Below are 15,173 nucleotides of genomic sequence, written 5' to 3'. Positions count from 1 at the left end.
GCAAAAGAAAACAATAACACAGAACATCAGAGAATCACAACATAAACATGTTTGTGCTCAATTCACTGGACGTCACATACACAATGTCTACCAATCTTAGTGCTTGCACGACTAAATGTCTTATTTTTACTAAATGCCGGCTCAGTATCTATCTTATGTAAATGACCCACAAAACCAGGAACCAGGAAGTATGACCATATTAGCCCGGTTCTGTCAACACTGCAACACTCCCTATTAAACATCGTATATACATTTTAAAATGTTGCTGATTACTTACAAAGCACTAAATGGTTTAGCTCCGCAGTACTTGAGCGAGCTCTAAACGCATTATAGTCCTTCACGTCTATTGCGATCTCAAAATTCCGGCCAGTTGATAATACCTAGAATATCAAAATCAACTGCCGGCGGTAGATTCTTTTCCTATTTAGCACCTAAACTTTGAAACAGTCTTCCTAACATTGTCCGGGAAGCAGACACACTTTGTCAGTTCAAATCTAGATTAAAAACACATCTCTTTGACCTAGCATACACATATAGAGTTCTATAATTCAATGTTAGGCTGCATAGATTAGGTCAGCCGGAACCGGGAACACTCCCCATAAATCCTGATGTACTTGTTACATCATAAGAAGGATGGCGTCTACGCTAACATTAGTCTCTCTGTTTATCCGAGGTTTACCGCAGTCCGCCGAATCTAGGCCGTATACAGATCTGATGAAGGACCTGCGCCTGGACACGATGACAACGCAATCCTGAAGTGTCAACCAGTCCCTCCCCTGTGAAGGCCTCCTTCCCTTCCCTTTACCTCTAAAAAATGTCTGTATTATACATTTTTAAGGCCAGACAAGTAGTTTATTGAGGGTTGATTTGCAAAGAAGGACTACACGCCTGCACACATATACATTCAAATGCGCATACCTTTGGACTGACCGTGTAATGCGCATGTGCGCGATGTCTGCGTTTTCGCAGGTTTGCGTTTTTGAGGTTTGCGCAGAAATAACGGATAATCTTTTGCACCTTCTAACCTATTTCAGGGAGTGCGTTCTCGAGACACCAGGCACTGTTTTGTGTGGATGGGCGGCCGGAGCGTGTTAAGGGTTTTCCTGTTAGAACGGTGTTGTGTTAGCGGCCCCTAAGTTAATAACTAATGATCTTGGCAACGGAAGTGAATCAATCAATCAAAACTAACTTTAGCTGGACAATAACTTTATTCTAGAGCTGTTGAAAAGCCTAAACAATCTGTTACGGTAATTTCCTATTATCACTGTAAAGCTGCTTTGAAACAATCCATATTGTTAAAAGCGCTTTATAAATTAAGGTGACTTGACTTGACTTGACAAAACACAGTGCACCATTAGCTGTCTTTACTGTTTCATCTCAAATGTTTGCTTATAATGTGCTTTTTGAACACAAACTGCTGAGTTCCACTTTATTCCAACTCATTTAGATTGATTACATCTCTTCCTTGGTCCGACAGATGATTATGCATATACATTACCGCTCAAAAGTTTGGTGTCTGAAAGACTTTTTAAAATGTTTTTGAAATAATTATCTTATGTTCATCAAGGCTGCATTTATTTGATCAAAATAGTGTAAACAGTAATATTGTGAAAAATTTATGCTATTTAAAATGTTCTATTTTATCATATTTTTTAAATGTAATTTATTCTTTTGATGGCAAAGCTGAATTTTCAGCAGCCATTACTCCAGTTTTCACTACAATACAATACAACTTCATACAATACAGATTGTTTCAAAGCAGCTTTACAGCCATATGATTCTTCAGAAATCATTCTAATATGCTGATTTGGTGCTCAAGAAACATTTTTTTTTTATGTTGCTTAATATTTGTGTGGAAACCATGATTTTTTTTTTTTTTTTTTTTGCATTCCATGATAAAAAAAAAAAAAGCTCAAAAGAACAGCATTTATTTGAAATAGAAATCTTTTGTAACATTATAAATGTCTTTACTCTTTACGGTCACTTTTGACCAATTTAATGCATAAGTATTCATCTTAAAAATCTTTCTAACCCCAAACTTTTAAACAATGGTGTATGTTTATATAAAAGATGGACGCACAGTGACTTACCAGTATGTATGTTGAGTTTGTATCAGTATTGTTGAGCACAGAAAGTGCTCTGATCCGAATCCTCAATGCTGGAGGAGCATCAATGAACACGCGACAGCTCTGAGTGTTAGAGGGCGAGATGGCTGGACTCTTGATCGGATTCTCAATGAGCCCGGACGGAGAGAACAGCTGAACGTCACACTCTTGGAGGAAGATATGTACTGTCTTTCAGATATATTTCAGTTTGACTTAATCTACAACAATTTTTTATTGTTCACCCAGTAATGAAAATTCTGTCATCATTTACTCACCATGTCTTGTCAGTCACACTTTAGATTAAGGCCCAATTCTCAATATTAACTAACTATTAACTTGGACTTTTGCCTCAATAAACTCCTAATTACTGCTTATTAATAGTTAGTAAGGTAGTTGTTAAGTTTAGGTATTGGGTAGGATTAAGGAATGTATAATATGGTCATGCAGAATAAGGCATTAATATGTGCTTTTTAAGTATTAATAAACAGCCAATATCCTAGTAATATGCATGCTAATAAGAAACTAGTTAATAGTAAGAAATGGACCCTAAACTAAAGTGTTACCGTCTTGTCAAACTCACAAGACTTTATTCTGTAGAACAACTTTTGTTGTATGCAAAATAGCAGCTTGGACATTCTGCTAGATACACAACCGATCAAAAGTATCGTCTGTGGAGCTTGGTCCACCAAGGATCTCCTCTGCCAATGGATCTGTCTCAGGGTGGAAAAGACTGACCTCCTGTGTGATGGATCCACCTCTGAGGTCAGTGCAAGCAGTGACCAAGTCAAGTCCGGTGCTCCCAAGTCCGATGGTCCCCAAGTCTACCAATTCCTAGTCCGGTGGTCCCAGAGGTCCACGATGCTTCCGTTAATGGTCACTGGTATTCTGTGCCCACACACTTCCCCAGAGGCGGCGGCACCTGCTACAGCGCCTCCCGAGGTGGCAGCATCTGCTTTAGAAGGCTCTATGTTCAATTTTCACAGCTATGGAGGCCATCCATGAACTTCACATGCTTCATATCACGGCAACGGAGGCCATCCCTGCTCGCTCTGTCGTGGCTATGAAGGCCATTCAGGTCTCTGCTCCACCATGGCCTCCTGACTTCCAAGGGTCTTATCCTCTGCCGGCTCTGCCCTGGTGGTTCCCATCTCTACTGGCTGCAACATGGCTACCTGAACCCCCACGGACTCGTCCACTACTCCACGTTACATGGTCTCGTCCACTGCTCCACAGCCCAGCCCAGCCCACCACTGCTCCTCGGTCCATGCCCACCATGCCATGATCCAGGCCAACTTCCACTTGAAGGGCCTGGCCTTCCATCCCTCCCTCTTGTCCTCCTCCACTCCACCAGCCTCCTTGTTTTGTTTGTGTGTCTGAAGCGGCCCATAGAGGGGGGGATATATGATGTTCATGTTTTCATGTACTTTATTTTGAAGTTCTCATAGGCTGCGTCCGAAAGCTGAAAAATGCTCCAAGTTAGAAAGACATCAAGGCACGTCCGAATCCAAAGTTAGCTTCATTTCCTGTCTCCTGACTGAGATACCTTCATCTGATCGATTTTTTAAGGCAGGATAGATGTATCCTTTGCTGCCTTTGATATCCAACAATAAGAAATAAGGATGGCATCTGAAAGTTGGGTTTGGTGGTCAGTTTGTGTGTAAATGTACGTTTTTGACCAACGTCTTCCACTTTTGATGTCCTTTCTAGCAAAAACAGGTCTATTGCAGTAATTAAATATTTGCTTAGTTTTCACCAAACTCTCTCTATTTTGCTGTAGATCATTACACTGTTACGCTGCCTCAGAAGTCTGTCTGAAATCAGTTTCGTGAGGTACCTTCGTGTGCAAATGATGCCTGCAAAGTCATTGCCTGATAAGGCAACAAGTCAGCTGCCTAAGTTTTCGGATGCAGCCATAGTGATGTTTCCTGTCATGTCATGTGATTCCCTTGCCCCTCATATGTCATCTTGTCAAGTGCTTCCTTTGCTTCATGTGTTTTTCTGATTGGTTCATTGTTTGATGGCTTTCAAGTGTGTTGTATTTCATTAGTCCTTGTGTGTGTATATATAGCCTTCATGTCTCCATTGTTCCTTATCTAGCTTTGTCTTTGTAACCCACTGTTGGTGAGTTTTGTTAAGCCCCTGTTTTTGTCATGTTTTAGTTCTGTTTATTTTTGTATCACGTTTATCATTTTTCAGTAAAACTGCACTTGGGTTGGCATCTCTACTCACCTTCAGAGGACCCCCAATAACAGCTGAATAGAAAGTTCATAAGAACAGCATTTATTTGTACCTCCTTATAATTGCCAGAGAAAAAAGGAAGTCAGATTTGGTATGACATGAGAGTAAATGATGACAGAATTTTTGGATGTACTTTTTACAATAACATCTATATTACATTTGATGAATATATGAACATAATTACTCAAATATGCTGTGTTTGTAATAACTCACCTCCATGAGGGCTTTTTTTGTTCTTTACACTCTGATAAAATAGTAGCACTCCGTTGCCAGGGGTCAGGCGACTCTGACGCACCAAAAGAACATTTGATCGTGATTTCAGCGTTTTACCAGTCGTCCTCTCGCAGAGGCGCATCAGGATGAGTCTATCATACAGGGCGATATTCTCCCCTGAAAATATACACAAAAATACACACAATTCACCATATTATATGGTGCATCAGATTCCCATGTCTGAACGCAATTTAAGCTCAGTACTTACTTTGCTGGCAGTTAAGAGTGCTGGATACTATTTTGATTTGAATAACCTCATCAAGAGGTCGGCCAATAGCAAATATACACCTTGTCTGAGTGACATTGCGTAGATCAATAGTTCCTGAGTCTTGAAGGAGAAGTTGGCCACAGAAACCTGAAACCAGAATAGATGATTTATTCCTCACAGCTTTTTTTAATCTTTCCCTCAGTCTATTCATATAACAATCCACAAAATTAAAGAGCCAAACAGGAAATATATAAATATAAATAGTCTTATTATAAATGTATAAGTTCTGAATATAAAATTATAATTCTGAATATATAAATGTAAACATGTATATGTACATATTTGTCTGAATTTACTGTAAACAGTTTTAGGTCCCAATATATATAAATGTATATGTAATTACAACTAACCCTAAACCAACCCTTAACTGTATAGTAAGTACATGTAGTTAATTAATATTACTCAGTACTTATTTGTGTAATTACACTGACAATGTTGCCTTAAAATTAAATATAACCAATACAAATATTCCAGACTTTAGGAATTTCAAGAAAAAAATATAATGAAGAATTGTGTAATATGCCCCTTTAGGCACTGAAATTGTTATCAAGACTGACAGTCTTATATGGAGCTATAGACACTTGCCACCTAACTGGTCTGTGGTGGTTCTGTTGGCGTGCTCATGGTGCTTTCCATCAAGTCCACCGTAGGTACAATGGCTGAAAAACTCTTCTTCATCTTCTTAATTCTGACAGCTGGACCTATTGTGGTTCTCGTACGCACTCTTGGAGTCCCCCACGTCCCATCTCCTCTCTGGTGGTCTGATTGGATGTGAGTGCCTTTGGGATCTGTTGTGAAGGTATGGGCTGAGGAACAGTCAGGGCTATAGCAGGCCTGGATGGTGATGGGTTTTGGCAAGTGGAGGCAAAGAAAGGGACTAACAGGAAGAGGACTGGATGGGCCCATACAGGACACGGTCCGAGACTGGATCCCATAACCACATGAGACAGAACACTACATTAAAAAGCAGAAGGAAAATGAGGGATGGAGGAGCATTGACTTTATGTTTACAAAATTATTTTATAATATCCAAGCTCTACACCCATAAAATGGGACTTTGGCTGTACATTGTTAGGGCCCTATCATACACCCAGCGCAATGCAGCGCCAGGCATGAAGCAAGTGTTTTTTGCTAGTTTCAGCCCGACGCAGTTATCATTTTCATGTCCTGTGCCACGTTGTTTTTAAATAGCAAATGCATTTGTGCGCCCATGGGCAGCTGGTCTGAAAACGAGCTGTGTTCGGGCGCATTGTTGGCGTGTTCCTCTATTTTGAGGCAACTGAAATAGACAGATTTCTTTGGGTTATTTAAAGAGCACGTTAATATGTACCTATAGGCGGGTCCACAACGCGCGTACACTTTGTCCCGTAGATAGCTTTAACCTCGCGCACAAGCAGATCCGTTTCCTTGCTAGAGAAGCGTTCAGTTTTTTCGCTTGCAAATTCTGCAATGCAAATAGCAAATCCGCCATGGCGCAAGCGCAACTGGCTTTTAAAGGGAATGGGAGATGAGACTCTGATTGGTTTATTGCACGCTATGCCCAAAACACACCCATTACTCATTAAGAGAATAGGGACAACCCTTTTGGACCATGCGCCGGGCTCACTGACCATTTTTCCTGTCGTTAAACTAGCAAAAGTGGATTCGGACACGACCTAAGTGCACTTGCACCGTGCGCTTTAGACCATGTGCTTAGATCGTTTAAATAGGGCCCTTAGAATATGTAGTTTGGATGATAGATGTGTTGGCACATTACCTCACTCCACTTGTGCACATCCCAGTGGAAAGAACAGACTTGAGTGAAGCATGGTGCAGTGACAGGAGGCTTGTTTCCTAACTCACACCTCTCCTCCTCCACGATCCTCTCTACACCCCTCTCATACTGAACACACTGCACACTCCTCACAGCTACGCCCATCCCGCAAGACACCGAACAGTCGCCCTGCTGTCCAACCTGCCACCTACAGAATCATTTCATGAATTAATCCAAATAATATAATAAAAAACATCAACCGGTTTTGCTTCAATACAATAGGCATTGAGCAATAAGTGGTGACCCAACCATGGATATTATTAACTAAAACAAAAACCATAAACTTTTTCATTAATTGAAATAAAATACACTTTAACTGAAATAAAATAAAATATAAAAAGACGAACTAAATGAAATGAGAAATGTTGCCTTGTTACTATAGCTGAAATAAAATTGACTAAAATCAGTAAAACTAAATAAACAAACTAAAGACTAAGATATAGACTTTTTTTTTTTTTTTTTTACAAAAATTACAAAAACTTGAACTAAAATGAAAAAAGAAAATATAAAAATAAACTCTCATTACAAAATATTACCAAAAACGATGTTAATGACATTATAATAAAACTGGACCTGAGTCTGACATAGTACCAAATATGTTTGATGTTCAAAAGTGTCATAAATGAACAAAAATGGACAAGGACTGCATAGGCTTTTGGTTCTCAAACATGGGGCCGGGGGCCTCAGCACCCTTTCATTTTAATTATTTTAAATAAAACAAATGCAGCTAAAACAGCTAACGATCAAGATAGAAACTGACTTATTTCTTATTTTAATTTGAAAATCTTATTTAAACCTAGAAAAGTCATGGAAATTCTTAAAATCTTAAGAAATCATGGAAATCTTAGTAGTGAATATTTATATTTTTTCTAATTATGTGAAGCTCTAAAATATTTTATGTAATATTTGTAAATTATTTAGCTAATTGACTGCTAATAAAAATGTACTAATAATTTACTATTTTCGGGTAAAATAAAATAAAAACACCTGATCACGAAAGACTGGAAAGTCATGTAAACTCATAGCTTATAAAGAGTGAACATTTTTAATCTATTATTATTTCATTTAATTATTTTAATATATTGCCACTCCTAGTTTGTGCGGCACAACAATATTCAAAACTGGATTCATTATACAATTTACAGGCCCCGTTAGGTATTTTTCTGTATTTTTACTGTTCATTATATGATTACACTGTATTTCTACATTGTCAAAATTTCTACATTAAAATGTCAATGATGACATTCTCGCTCAAATATCCCCTCCTCAGTTTTTTTGGCAGTCTGGAAATAACAATGACTAGTTGTAATGTGTATAAAGAAGAAGTCAGAACTGTCTGTCTCTTCATATGTTCAGTAGATATGAGGTGTGTACAGTCTGTGGTAGTTTACCTGGCTGGACAGATTTCAGTATTACACTCCACTACCTCTGAAGGTTTGGGCACAGACTGACAAGAAGACTCTCCCACCACCAAATCCCTGTTTCCGATTCCTCCCTCCACCCTCTGGGAACAGTACAGGACTCTCTTCGCCAAACCACCTCCACAAGACACACTGCACGGTCCCTGTATGTAGCGCCAACTGATAGAGAAAGACACAGTGCTCATCATGTGTGAATGTATAAAAGAAAGTCTAGAAACCAAAAGTAGAGTTTAAGCAATGCTTACACAGAAGGACATTTTGATGGGCTACAGGGTTGGGTGTACAGCTCTGGTTTACTGGTACGATCACAAAGGAACTCTGGGACTTCAAGATGGGATTGGTGATCCACACAGGAGAACCAAATCTGCTGAGATCCTGCGTAAATAAGTAAGCATGCACAATTATGCACACACAATCACAAATGAGTTTTGTCCTAATTTCAGCATGTGCATTCAGTTGTCTCATTTACCGTTGCCACAGGTTTTAGAGCACTGCCCAATCACAGGACTCCAAACATAAACTGGAACCATTGTGGAACGGGGCATTACACGGGAATCTGTACGGGTCAGCTCAGTCTTGAAGACATTTCAGAACAGATCACATATCACGTTCAACATACACAGGTTGGTAAGATTTTTGTTTTGTTTTTTAAAAGTCTCTTATGCTCATCAAATCCATAAATACTTAATAAAAAACACAGTAAAAACAGTAATATTGTGAAATATTATTACAATTTAAAATAACTGTGTTCTGTTTTAATATATTTAAAAATGTAATTTATTCCTGTGATGACAAAGCTGAATTTTCAGAATCATTACTCCAGTCTTCAGTCTCACATGATCCTTCTGAAATCATTCTAATATGCTGATTTGGTGCTCAAGAAACATTTCTTATTATTATCACTGTTGAAAACAGCTGTGCTGCTTAGTGAAATATAAATCTTTTGTGACATAAATGTCCAGTAGTTTAGTAATGTAAATATGATATAATATTCTATCAATATTTTTATACATTTAATTTACTAGAAATACATTGTTATACAAAACTTAGTTCTTAGTGAATCAATCAAATTAACTTTAGCTGGAAAATAACTATTCAAGAACTGCTATAAGCCAAAACAATCTCTGTTACTCTAAACTATCCTTGTATCTCTGTAAAGCCACTTTGGAACAATCTACATTGTTAAAAGCGCTATATAAATGAAGATGACTTGACTTGACTTCTAATCTGATTTGCTAAGTGGCGTTTCAGGTGATATTTACAGTAACAGAGAGATGCTTCATTGTTTGGAATGTAACTTGTTTGGATGCGGAGCAGATTTGTGTGATTTTGCCAGGAGCGAAGACTGCACTTTTTTTTTTTTGAAAGCCGAATTATTCTGAGCAGCATTTCTCTCACCAGATAGTGAAGAGCAGGATGTAGAAAACCTGAAATGTACTGTAGTAGACTGACTACAAAACACCTTGGGCAAATTGCTGCTGCTCCACTCACAGCTGTTCCAGTCCATGTGTTGCTTGGTGACATGCAAAGCTTAATGCTTTGACTTCTTTTAAAACAATGTTTCTTGGCAAAGAAAAATATACAAACTAAATTGGCCATTTGTTTTACACATAAGTTACTTGATATTGACTCGTTAAATTGCGTAGGATATTGATAATATTAACTCAACTAAGTAAATAACTGCAATATCACTTGCAATCGTGCCGATACTCAGTACAGCAGTACTTGCTTGTGTAATACTGCTTAATCATAACTTGATGTCAAACAATACAAGCTGACGCTGAATTTATTTTGTAACGCTATACCTCTTTTTGGCTATCCCAGCCGACAGGACAAACGTCCACCACACAGGGAACGTGTTCTGAGGGTTTGGGTTCAGAACACAAACTTTGGTCAACCTCAGAATCAGATCCATGATGGGAGCGGACACACGACACCGTTCTCTGGGCCTCCCCGGGTCCACACACAGCCGAGCACTCACCAGGCTCAGACACCTGCCATCTACAACACACACATACATATGAATATACACACGCAACTGCCAGAATGACTCAATACAGACTCCGAACTATTGTAAACAGTTATCATTACATCACATCACATCACATCACATGTTAAGGTGAACATTAAATCTAAATTGTCCCAATACCAGCGTTATTTTAGTATTATTGCAACACAGTTGCAATCTTTTTGGGATTTACATGGAATTTTGGAGTTGTTTCAGTCTGGATTTAAAGCCCTTCATAGTACAGAAACTACACTCTTAAAAGTTTTTAACGACCTCTTATTGATTACAGACTCAGGAGATTCTGCTATTTTAATGCTGTTAGACCTCACAGCTGCATTTGATACTATTGATCATAATATTCTGATCTCTAGGATGGACCACTGCGTTGGTATCAAAGGTATTGCTCTAGAATGGTTTAGGTCATATCTGTCCGATAGGACGTTTTCTGTTTGCCTTGGAGTCTTTGTGTCCCAAATGGCACCTTTTCCTTGTGGAGTCCCCCAGGGGTCTATTCTTGGCCCGATGCTGTTTTCCCTGTACATCCTTCCTCTGGGGTCTATCCTGAGAAAGCATGGCATTTCGTGTCACTGTTATGCAGACGACACACAACTTTATCTGCCATTGAAACGAAATGATAACAGCTCTGTAAAATTATTGTTGGACTGCCTCGCAGACATTAAAGCCTGGATGGCTATGAATTTTTTACATTTTAATGAGAGTAAAACTGAAATTGTGATATTTGGCCCAAGTAGTACCCATGTGGCCCCCAACATAGAATTGGGTTCCTTAATTCCGTATGTTAAATCTTCCGTTAAAAATCTGGGAGTAATCATGGACGGTGATTTTAAACTTGAAAAGCAGATAAATTCTGTGGTTGAAGTCAGTTTTTTTCAGTTAAGGTTCTTATCTAAAGTGAAACCTTTTTTTTCATTTAAAGACTTTGAAAGAGTTATACATGTTTTTATCTCCTCTCGATTGGACTATTGTAATGCCATCTATGCTGGTGTCAGCCAGGCATCTCTCTCACGCCTGCAGCTGGTGCAGAATGCTGCAGCTAGACTACTAAAAGGGGTACGTAAGCGTGACCACATTTCTCCCATACTGGCTTCCCTTCACTGGCTTCCAGTACGGTTTAGGATTTTTTTTAAAATTGTAGTGTTTGCTTACAAATCCTTAAATGGTCTAGCCCTGATCTACCTTTCTGACCTTATACAACAACATGTTCCATCTAGGTCTCTTAGGTCGGCAGATTGTATGCTCTTCGCTGTTCCTAGAGTAAGGCTGAAACATAGGGGAGATCGGGCCTTTTCAGTTGCGGCCCCCAAACTATGGAATCATTTACCATTGTCTGTGAGGCTGGCCCCAACACTATCTGCTTTTAAATCTAGTCTTAAAACACATTTCTTTTCCTTGGCTTTTAGTTCAGTTTGAGAGCTGTGTGTTTTTGTCTTTTTGATGTCATTTTATTTTTGTTTTTGTTGATTCATGATTTGGGATGTACAACACTTTGGTCTACTTCTGTTGTTTTAAATGTGCTCTAGAAATAACTTTGACTTTGACTTTGACTTTGAATTATTGATATACTATTATAGTTTTGGATATTTCAATACGGTTTTGATTAAGTTTTTTAGTTTTAGTTTATTTAGTTTTAGTTATTTTAGTTCGTCAACTTAAACTCCTTTGGCAACTAGTTGCAATAAAATATGTTTTTTTTGTTTAGTTTTTTTAGGTTTAATTTTTATTTCAAATAATAGTTTTAGCTAATTATAATAACTTTGCCCAAAACTGTCTTAATACATTTTCTTGTCTCATATTGAAGGATTTCTCTGTGCATAATTTTTTTTTAGCTTTGTAATCTCTGTAATCTGGTACTGGACTCTAACTTGCTAATTAATTTCAGTCTTACACACTTTGGCACATTACCTGGCAGGACAGATTTGGGAGTTGCAGGTTTCAGTTGTTGGTGGTTTAGAGTCAAGCGTACAGTCAGAGTCAGGCAGCTCCACTTTCACCGTACCCTGTTTCTGAAAACACGTCACAGAGCGCACTCGCTCTCCCACTCCACAGGGGGCACTGCAGGGTCCAAACTCACCTAAATCCCAGCTACAACGGATACACAAATTAAACTCCTGTATTCAAAGACCCTGCCCAAAATTACATTTTCAGCCCTTGCGTTTGTCCTTCAAGTTCACACTTTCATGCTATAAATGTAATTTAAAATGAAATGTTGATCGTTGGGAACACTGTAATTTCTGCACCATTGCAGCCTTCTCACAGACTGCATTGTTGTGGGCAATAACACAACAATCCTAAGTAACTTTTGAAAAATAAATGTGGGTTTTCACAGTCATGGCCAAACAAAAGCCGCATCCCAAAATTCAGAGGCCTCATCCTTCGAAGGCCACATTCGAAGGCTGATTGCATTACAGCAGCGCGACAAAGGCTGTCCCAATTTGAAGGCTCCTTCAAATCTGGCTTTGAAATGAGTCCATCGTTTTCCAGGCAATGAAGGATACAACAGATAGATCCTTCGCGGCCTAGCCTAGGCCAGACTTCATTGTGTGCAGGTGACGACAGGATAAAAAATTAAATAAAAAAAATGGTCGGAATACACTTTTAAATATTATTGAGTATATAGAATATATACAGTATAATATTATTGAGTTTCAACACTGTAAAAATTAAAAGTACAATCAACTTGGAAGTTTAAGTCATTTCAACTTAAATTACATTAAACTGACTTAAAAAATGAGTTTTTTTAAAAAGTTGAAAATTACTTTTGATCATATAATTTTTTACCTGATTAATAATACCAATGTTAAAATCAAATAAAACTTTACAGCGGTCCAAATGTTGACTTATTTCTTACTAAAATGCGGTTTTATATAGTTACTCTTTCCCCTGGTTTCACAGACAAGGCTTAAACCTAGTCGCTAAAATGAGTGTTTGGGCTGTACGAACGAAGCATGGCAGTTGCTCAGTGTTTGGATGTACAAATGAACACAAAAATATTTGTTTAGCTCCTTCATCCGAGCCTCTGGAGAACCAGTGGGTTATGTGAATTTCTGATGTGTAATTGTTCAAGTTCAGACAGATAATCTTTCTCTCAAAGTCGTTCAACACTGTTTATGCATCAGTAAATCGCGTTGCAGTGATAAGATCTTCATTCACGCGATCAACAGGCTGTCATCTGCTCAATGGTCATCACTGCAACCTTTTATGTGATGGGAATAGATCTAAATACTTAAAAAACTTCTCATGATTCGTTAATCCCGATAGCTGTAATAGTAAAAACGTATAAAAGCTGTAATAGTAAAAGGTTTCCAGATAGCTCGAATGCCAGATTTCATATGCAAGCATGTCAGCCAATCACAGCAGTGGCCGTTTACATTGAAGTCTCACAGCAGACACGCCCCTTCAAACAGAGCGTTCAAATCAGGGGATGAAATCAGGCTAGGAAATATGCCTTTTATTTCTAAATTATAACAACTTTTGATCTAAAAAACATACTAACATTATAAGGGCACCCCAGGAAACATTCTAAAATAATAAAATAATCCATTCTAGGGCACCTTTAAGCAACTTGCACTGACATATCTTACATGACATCTTATGTCAGTCACGTTTATAAAAGCTACTTAAATGTTCTCATTGAACTAAGGCCTAATCCTGGCTTAATCTAAGCCCTGTCAGTGAAACAGGCCTTTATTATGTACAGAAATGGACCACAGTGAACATATTTAGACAGGTTGTGAACCCTGTTTTGTTTTCAGACAGTTGAATATAACTTTCAATAAAGTCCAGTACAAACGTTACTGACGCTCGTCAACGGCAGATGTCTACGGAGCCCGGGAAGTCACCTGTGGGAGAAAAAAAAACAATCCGTGGCGGCGGTTTTGCAATCCGTCCGCTCAGTTTATAAACCGTACTCACAAATTCTCAAACTGTTCCCTCGGTTTAACAAATCGTGCCCACAGATTAATAAACCGTACCCACGAGTTTCTAATCCGCGCTCTCAGATCTGTAAACCGTGCCTTCAGTTTTTGCAATCTTATAATTCATAAACCGTGCCCGTTCCCACGGGTTTGTAATCTGTACTCACAGATTTGTGGCTCACTCTCATTTTAGAAGAACACGTTGTTAACGAATCTTATTGTATATTGTTTTATTGTGTAATAAGTGGAATAGGCCTACATCAAATTGTCTTAACTGCGTCTGTTTATTTGTGATAATCTTAGCACTTTATTATTATTTTCTAACCTGTAGGCTATTATGACTGATATTTGACGAATTGCTTTGTTCCTTTTTTGTACGTTTTGGACAAAAGCGTCTTCTAAATATGTAGCCTAAAATGTAATAATAATTATAATAATAATAATTATTATTATTATTATTATTTGAGTTATAAATGAACTATAAACGAGTTCACTTAGTAATACAGTAATATGTTTGTCATCAAATAATTTATCAATGCTTTATTATTTTAGGCTATAACCTAACCTTTTACAGTTTTGGATAAAATAGGCCTACATTTTTTGCATAATTTTTGCTTAAAAATAAAACATTCAAATTATTTTATGATAAACATATTACTGTCTTAAGTGAACTCATTTATAGTTATTAACTCAAATAATAATAATAATAATTATTATTATTATTATTATTATTATTACATTTTAGGCTACATATTTAGAAGACGCTTTTGTCCAAAACGTACAAAAAAATGAACAAAGCAATTTGTCAAATATCAGTCATAATACAGGTTAGAAAATAATAATAAAGTGCTAAGATTATCACAAATAAACAAAAGATTTTGATGCACGTCATTCATATTAAATAGTATATTCCACCCATACCCGCTAAAATTGAGAATCACTTTAAGCATGCAGACGCAGTTAAGACAATTTGATGTATTCCCCTTAATATTCAATAAAACAATATACAATACGATTCGTTAACAACGTGTTCTTCTAAAATGAGAGTGAGCCACAAATCCGTGAGTACAGATTACAAACCCGTGGGAACGGATTGTGAAAGCGTGGGCACG

The 15,173-nt window shown here is 37.8% G+C and overlaps 1 protein-coding gene across 1 annotated transcript in view; it reads right to left on the bottom strand.

Annotated features, from left to right (window-relative positions):
- Window positions 1-15,173, bottom strand: part of adamts13 (ADAM metallopeptidase with thrombospondin type 1 motif, 13) — a 31,092-nt gene that overhangs the window by 1,193 nt on the left and 14,726 nt on the right. Inside the window, exons 21-30 of the mRNA XM_082187721.1 lie at window positions 12,050-12,229; window positions 9,924-10,119; window positions 8,588-8,693; window positions 8,364-8,493; window positions 8,089-8,277; window positions 6,641-6,845; window positions 5,478-5,838; window positions 4,825-4,971; window positions 4,557-4,733; window positions 2,091-2,272 (exon numbers count right to left, since the gene is read on the bottom strand). Coding sequence (XP_082043847.1) covers window positions 2,091-2,272; window positions 4,557-4,733; window positions 4,825-4,971; window positions 5,478-5,838; window positions 6,641-6,845; window positions 8,089-8,277; window positions 8,364-8,493; window positions 8,588-8,693; window positions 9,924-10,119; window positions 12,050-12,229 — 1,873 coding nt within the window. The remainder of the gene's footprint in view (window positions 1-2,090; window positions 2,273-4,556; window positions 4,734-4,824; window positions 4,972-5,477; window positions 5,839-6,640; window positions 6,846-8,088; window positions 8,278-8,363; window positions 8,494-8,587; window positions 8,694-9,923; window positions 10,120-12,049; window positions 12,230-15,173) is intronic.

The sequence above is a fragment of the Leuciscus leuciscus genome (assembly GCF_965113295.1).
Source record: "Leuciscus leuciscus genome assembly, chromosome: 13".
Lineage (NCBI taxonomy): Eukaryota > Metazoa > Chordata > Actinopteri > Cypriniformes > Leuciscidae > Leuciscus > Leuciscus leuciscus.
This window is presented reverse-complemented; position numbering and strand designations above follow the sequence as displayed.